Raw genomic sequence first — 7,736 nt, 5'->3', positions numbered from 1 at the left:
CCCCCCCCCCCCCCCCCCCCCAGTGCTCTCCTGCCTCACAAGAAAAATGTCAGGGCGTTATATCAGCAGAAATAATAGCAGGGCAGACAAAAGCAGGGGGCTCTGCAAATGTACTTAAAAAAATAAGTAAGCTAAATGTGGCCAATTTGTCCTTTTGGTGCAGCTGGTGACTGAAATTAAAGACTAAACATCACCCGCCCACTGGTTTTTCTCTCGTTTGGATAACTAATTCCTCCCACGGCTGCTGTAGCTATGAATTTCTATTCTTACACATTTCATAAGACGTTCCGAGCTGCGAACGAGAATCCTTTCAGCTGTAGGTGTTTTTTTTTTTTTTTTCATTTGTGGTATTCTAAGAAAATGTCTTACTTTCATAGCAGGATTCTGCGCTGAGGTCAGTGGGCGTAAACCAGTAATCCCATTGAATGGCTGTGAGAAAAGGCAGAACAGAAAATTCTCCAAATAAAGCCTCCTGTTGAGATCTTTAGATGTTAAAATTAATTTGGCACTCTCATACTGTGTATTTTAGTTAAAACTGTGCTTAGTTTAACTTCCCAGCAGATACAAATGGGGATCTGTTTCTAAAAATAGCCACAGATGGTCATTTAAAGCACATCCAGCTCTGTAGTAGATCCCCCTCTCTCTCTCTGTTACTAGGGAGGAGCGAGAATTTCTGCAGGAACACTCCATTGTCTTTATGGTACCAAGTGTTGTTGCTAGGCAACCCGGAGACCAGGTCCATAGTACGGTGGAAGCTCGCTTGCTCGTGTACTGGTAGTAATTTTCCAGGTTGGCGCTTTGACTGCAAAAACACGTTTTTTTGTTTAGTTCAGAGAAACAGGTCAGACTGTTTTCCACCTGATGAGGTTTGGAGATTACAGCAAAACAAACTGGTTTTGATTGAATTGTAATCTGAATGGGAGCTTCTGACGGGAGATAGTAACATTTTTTTGGTTTAGATATTGAGGGAATTCCACAGTGATTTTTTTTTTCCTCTTCAAACTTTGAATTCCTTCTACAAAAACACTCTTTTTGCTCGTCGTGCCTTTTTTTAGTTACACTTCTCAGAAAAGAGTTTCTCTAGGGAGGTCGAGCTGTTGAATATACTTTGTACTATTTATGGACGTGAACTCGTTAATTATTCAAGTCACGATGCTTGACTGTTTTATTACACAACACAGTGCTGAGAAAACAACAACCGGACATAAACAATACATTACATATCTTATTAGGTAAAGAAAAAGAAGCTAATTTATTAAGTGAAGATGAACATTTAATGTAAATTATTTAGATTCCAAGTTAGTAAACGATTTTTAAAGATACAAGATTGAAGTGTCTGTTGTAGACAGATGAATGAACGACCTTTTTGTGTGTTTGTGAGCAGGTCTCAGTTCATGTGACCTAACTTTGATCTTTGACAGAAGCAAAGTTTAAAGTGTCCAGAGTTCACCAGGGTGAAGGAGATAAAAAGAGCCCTGCTGTGCGGAGGCATTCATCTCCTTTCTGTACTCTCCACCTCTGGAGGTGTGCTGTGGTGTATCCCACACGCCGTCTGAAGCTGAGCCTTTTATGCAGCTTACATGTATTATTCATTTACGCACACACAGCGATTCCGGTAAGAAGAAAAACAAGTCTTTGGAGATCTATTGGATGTTTTGATGGGAAGAGGACGCCTGACGACTCAACATAAAACTACACTCAGCAGATCATTGGGTAAAATATGAAAAATGAACAAACAATAAACATACCCATACAATTTTATTCACAATGAAACAGACAAACATTAAAATATTTCTCTCATCAAACAAGACGTAAATGGTTTCTTTCACCCGTGAGATGTGAAAGGATGTAAAAAAAAACAAGTTTAAACTGAGGTGATCTCCGGTTGCAGCTTTCTAAAGCCACACGACCCCACCTTTAAATGAAACTGTAGCATTTCTGCTGTTTGTGCATGACAACAGCAGTTGTTTACTCTGAAACCGAAGCTTCTTCAAGGTCTCAGAATATATTTGTTACCACCCTGCGTCTGTATAAAATCATGTGTATGCACTTTGAACCGCTGTAGTCAATAGTTTTCTGTGCTTGTGCGTGCAGATGAACAACAATGGTGGACAGCAGACAGAGTGCTGTTTGTGCTTCTCAACATTTGTCTGCGTTTTCATCCTCGATCCAAACTAATGTTCAAGTATTCATCATATGGGATGTCTGTGACTGAACTGTCTACAATTGTGCCCGGGTTGTTGAAATACAAAAACCGCTGCACCACCTAGTAACCTGGCATGAGAACTACATTTAACAAGTACAGCATTACCCATGTAAACAAATAACTTCTACAAGCAACATCAGAAAAACAGGTTTGATAAATAACGCTACTGACTTTTTATGTATGTGAATGTTTTTGTACAGTGCCCTGAGATGACTTCTGTTGAGACTTGGTGCTTTATATATAACATTTATTAAAGCAGGGGTGCCCAAAGTGGGGCCCGCGGGCCAAAGTTGGCCACCAAGCCATTTGATTTGGCCCGCCAAGCTGTCCTCATTACTATATTAAAATTTAATTTGAAGAATCAATGCGTTTACACTCAGTCATTCCAAGATTAATGTTAGATGGAAAGTTGGCCCAATGACTACTGTAATGACACGACACAGCTGGAGTGACTAATTTGTGCATTCATTTTTTAAATTTTTAATAATTTACATTTTATTTTAACAGACTTCATACCGTCTCTCAGCAGTTTTTTGCTGCTGAATAATATTTCCTTTGACAAAGTTGAGCATCATGTAGGTGCCCATTCTTGAGCACCCCTAAATTTAAACTCAGCATCTCTGAAAAATTAAGAAACCATCATTAGGATTTTGTAAGGAAAGTTCTCAAACCTTAGATTCACCAAAACATTGAATAAATGTTGAATATGGAATGAATGACGACAGTCTCAAACGGGCCAGTAAAAGCTATAATTTTTTTTCACGAGTCACGCCACCTGTCAATCAATTCAGTGGGCACATCAGCAGCTGGCCAGTCAGTGACTTCAATTTGTTCTGAAGTGAACGTCCCTTACTTGCAGAGCTGCAGCTTTACAGTCAGAGAGATTTCAATAATAACAGAGTTTACATGTTGTTTCATCTTAATCTACTGTAATAAACTTTTGTAAAATACACCAAAATGCAGGAAATGGCATTTACTTTATTCAGAATTCTCTGGGTGAGGACCCCCAGACCCCCCAGCCCCACCCCTACCAACACAGCCTGTTCTGTAATGTTCTTTATACAGAATGGAAGGATAAATAACTGTATAATAAATAAATGGACTTTACTTAAATAATTATTTGCATTTCATGTATTATATTATTGCATTGGGCCCGCAGCCCTCTGATAGATTTTAAATTTGGCCCTTTAAGAGAAAATCTTTGGGCACCCCTGGTTTAAAGAGATTGTTGGATGTAAACAGGCCTGACACCCATTGGAGCATTAGAACTGAAACCCAGTCATTTTCCTTTTCATCCACATCTTCATGCATACATAAACAGGCCTTTCTTGAAAATGAGTCCTGGTGACTCACTGACCTGTATAAATAGAAAAAAATATATATATGACCAAACCTCTCTCCAGCAGGTAAACAGACCCTAATGACTTTCCAGTAGTCAAGTTAATGTGCATGCAAATTTAGCTGCATAAACAGCATCTCATGGAGTTTAAAGCCTGGAACAACTCCTGTTTTGAACTGAGAAAGCTGCTGGGAAAGTGGGAACTGAAGTCTTCATCTTAAAAAAAAAAAAAATCCAGTTGTTTTGTTTTGGTTGAATAATTTATTGTACACTACATTATTTTAAAATGTGCATGAGGAAATCTGGAGTGGCAGAGAAGTATGTTAGACTGGTACAGGACATGTATAAGGACAGCAGGACAGTGGTGATATGTGCTGTAGGAGTGACAGATAGCTTCAAGGTGAAGGTGGGAGTGCATCAAGGATTGGCTCTGAGCCCCTTCTTGTTTGCTCTGGTGATGGGCCGACTAACAGATGAGGTCAGGTAAGAATCCCCATGGATAATGATGTTTCCAGATGACATTGTGATCTGTGGTGAGAACAGGGAACAAGTGGAAGAGAACTTGGAGAAGTGGAGATATGCACTTGAAAGAAGAGGAATGAAAGTCAGCTGTAGTAAGACAGAGTACATGTGTGTGAATGAGAGGGGGAGGCCGATGGAACAGTGAGGCTACAAGGAGCAGAGGTCACAAAGGTGCAGGACTTCAAGTACTTGGGGTCCACATTCCAGGAAAATGGGGAATGTGGTAAAGAAGTGAAAAAGAGAGTCCAGGCAGGATGGAGTGAATGGAGAAAATTTTCAGGAGATACTTGTGACGAAAAGGTGTCAGCAAAGGTCAAAGGAAAAGTTTACAAGACAGTGGTGAGACCAGCTATGTTGTCTGGTCTGGAGACAGTGGTATTGACACAAAGACAAGAGAAAGAACTGGAAGTGGCAGAAATGAAGATGCCAAGGTTCTCCTTAGGAGTGACGAGGTTGGATAAGATTAGGAATGAGACCATCAGAGGTATAGCACAGGTTAAACAACTGGGAGATAAAGTTAGAGAGGCCAGACTGAGATGGTTTGGACATGTCCAGAGGAGGGACCGTGGGTATACTGGTAGAATGATGTTAGAAATGCAGCTGCCAGGAAAAAGACAAAGAGGAAGGCCAAAGAGGAGATATATGGATGCTGTTAAAGAGGACATGAAGGTAGTTGGAGAGAGGACAGAGGATGCAGAGGACAGAGTGAGATGGACGAGGATGACTTGCTGTGACCCCTGAAGAGGGAAAAGCCGAAAGAAGACGAAGAAGATTATTTAAAAACACTTTCAAATAAATACATGCAGGATTTCCCCTTTTAAAATATCTGACCAACCCGAACAGTATGAGTAAACTGCTGCGCCACTATCTCATGAAGAGGTTGGGGATGCCTGGAGCGGGATCCTGTTAGGCCCCGCCCCCTGCATCAGGCATGCAGTAACCAGGGAGACTAGCGGAGGCGCACCCTAGCAGCTCCTCACGACTCGCTTTAAAACGCGCTGCTGTAGCAGAGAGGAGGTACTACTACACGGAGACAGACGAGATGCAGCTCGGAGACACCAAGCTCTAACTCAGACCAGGAGAATTAGCGCTTCTTCTTTCTTTTTTGTTTGTCTCTTCCAAATGTGGGGCGCGCCTCTGCCGAAGCAGCACAGCCGCGGTTTGGACGCGAGATGGAAACATAGGGGGTTCCTCTCGAGAACGCGCGCAGCGAAGAAACTACAACTGGTTTTAAAGCGAAGGAGAGAGAAGGGAGGAGAGGACCGGAGCAGATAAAAGTTCACAATGGTTCAAAACGTGGTTCTGGTGTTTCTTCGCAGGAGGCTGAGCCAGAGACCAAACGTGGAGGAGCTGGAGAGTCGGAACATTTTAAAACGTGAGCTCAAACCACCTCTTCTCACTAAAAACACCTTCAGTAAACTCGTTCTAATAAACAGGGATGATAGAAATCTTTTTTTTTTTTTTAAAGGCATGTGTGTGTGCATATATAGAGTATAAAATACACATTTCTGTCAAAAGTAATTTTGCTTTGTATATATATTTAAAAAAAATATATTTTATTTCTTAACAGAGAGAAATGATCAAACAGAACAAGAGGAGAGAAGGGAGATCAAACAGCGGCTAAACAGAAAGGTGCACACCTGTTTGTAATTGTGTTTACTTGGAATGCAACAGCAGTCAGACGTAACCGTTTCATCGATTCCTTGTTTTCCAGCTCAATCAGCGGCCGACGGTAGACGAGCTCCGAGAGAGAAAGATTTTAATCCGCTTCAGTGACTATGTGGAGGTGGCAAAAGCTCAGGACTACGACCGCAGAGCAGACAAGCCGTGGACTCGTCTCTCAGCTGCAGACAAGGTGCGTGTTTGTGTGGACAACAGTCGTATGATCTTTAAAACCTTCTAGCACCTAATCAGGGTTACCGTTTACTCCCGTGACTTTGAGTGATCAAGCCTTTCATGATGCTCTCATCAGTTTGAATCCTCAGGTCTGTCAGTGTTTCAGCCTTTTGTTTAGTCGTTCTCCTGCCGTCACGTTGATGTTCACCGGTTGCCAGATCTCGCTGGCACCGAATGCATTTGGGATTCACTGATGGTCTTTACATCCTCTCCACAGGCGGCCATCCGAAAAGAGCTGAACGAGTTCAAGAGCACCGAGATGGAAGTGCACGCCTCGAGCAAACACTTAACCAGGTTAGTATTCAGATGTGTATGTTCAGTTGTGTTTTGCCCACGTGCGCTATTCTGGGCTGCAGCGTTCTAAATTTAGCTCTCCTTGCTCAGCTAGAGAGCACTGGAAGGCTAAAGATAGATGGGATAGCTTGTGATCTTGGGTGGGGGAGGTTGTCCCTTTGAGAGCTCACGCGATCGGGCAGAGAAACGCTGAAATGGCAACGTGTCCTTGGCTGAATGTTTTAAAAGAAAGTCTCTTTGGGAATTGCACTTGTGACCCAGAGAGGACAGGAGCGCACGTGTCCAGCTCATCGATGCATAGAGTACATTTGCTGTTATAAATAGCTCCTGATTAATGACTGCAACAGTCAAAGATTTGATGACAAAGGACCCTCTTGTAATTTTTGCTTTGTACGTTTTTTCTCAGGTTCCACCGGCCATGAAAGCCGAGTTTCTTCTGTGAAGAAATGCTGAGCGTAGACATTTCCTGAAGCTGCTTGATGCTGCTCAGTGGTGACGGATCAAAGAGCCTGGAGCCGTTTTGTCTTCAGAGCGTCTTTAACTTCCTTCCAGCGCCCTCAAATGATCAGTAGGAAGAAACAGGTGTGGGAGAAGCAACAGTGTTTGCAGCAGTGCGTCCTGGAGACTCCTGGGCGCGACGTGGAAGCTGGCAGACGGGACAGACTGGTGGAGCCTCTGACTCTCAGGACAAGAGCAGAGCAAAAACAATCTTATAATTCTTTTATTTCTTTTTGTACTAATTCATGAACTACTTTGACAAAATGGTGTGTAGTGGGAAGAAGTAGTGCATGTGACCAGCTTCACTCTTTTTTTAAACTGATGAATAATGTGTCACTTGGACTGTGTACAGACTGTGAAGTCTGGGGAGATAATCCAGGGGAGGGGTTTGATATGAACTGTACATACAGTATGTCAATCAGAACGGGCCGTTAAATGTCTTCACTGAAAAGAGAAATACCTTTGTAAGCACTACTTCAGAATTGTCTTCAAAATACATCTTTTATAAGAACGGCTGATGTATTTATTTTCACATTTTATTTGACATTAGGAAGGTTGACATATGCTGGTGAAGATTTGTTGTTTTTGTATTGAATGTTTTTTGAAGGTTGACATATTTAAAAGTGATCAATACATTTAAGATCTTCAACATTCATTTAACATTTAATACTTTGAAACACCTATAAATTAGATATACATTAAAAATGTCAAATTCACATGGAAGCTAATGACTTCTATGTGCTAACATCAAAACGTTTAGCTGAGAAATGTCATCAGAAACACTGTATATGAAGAACAAACCCAGACTTAAGAAAACTACTGGAACAAAAGAACCTGAAAATACAAAACAACAAGATACAAACACTTGGGCTGGCAATGAGCACAGCTGCACTACACAGTCGTACGTTGACATAAACATCCTGGGGTTTTTATTGTTCCAAGACCTTTGGAAGGATTTTACTCCACTCAAACCTGACTCCA

The 7,736-nt window shown here is 41.6% G+C and overlaps 1 protein-coding gene across 1 annotated transcript in view; it reads left to right on the top strand.

Annotated features, from left to right (window-relative positions):
* Nucleotides 1-7,218, top strand: part of phactr3a (phosphatase and actin regulator 3a) — a 43,177-nt gene extending 35,959 nt beyond the window's left edge. The window contains exons 8-12 of the mRNA XM_037684258.1: nucleotides 5,387-5,442; nucleotides 5,638-5,699; nucleotides 5,782-5,922; nucleotides 6,181-6,257; nucleotides 6,664-7,218. Coding sequence (XP_037540186.1) covers nucleotides 5,387-5,442; nucleotides 5,638-5,699; nucleotides 5,782-5,922; nucleotides 6,181-6,257; nucleotides 6,664-6,679 — 352 coding nt within the window. The 3' untranslated portion in view covers nucleotides 6,680-7,218. The remainder of the gene's footprint in view (nucleotides 1-5,386; nucleotides 5,443-5,637; nucleotides 5,700-5,781; nucleotides 5,923-6,180; nucleotides 6,258-6,663) is intronic.
* Nucleotides 7,219-7,736: the final 518 nt, after the last annotated feature.

Source organism: Nematolebias whitei, chromosome 11 (assembly GCF_014905685.2).
Source record: "Nematolebias whitei isolate Nwh7 chromosome 11, NemWhi1, whole genome shotgun sequence".
NCBI lineage: Eukaryota > Metazoa > Chordata > Actinopteri > Cyprinodontiformes > Rivulidae > Nematolebias > Nematolebias whitei.
Note: the sequence above shows the minus strand (reverse complement) of the source record. Positions and strands in the feature narration are given on the sequence as shown.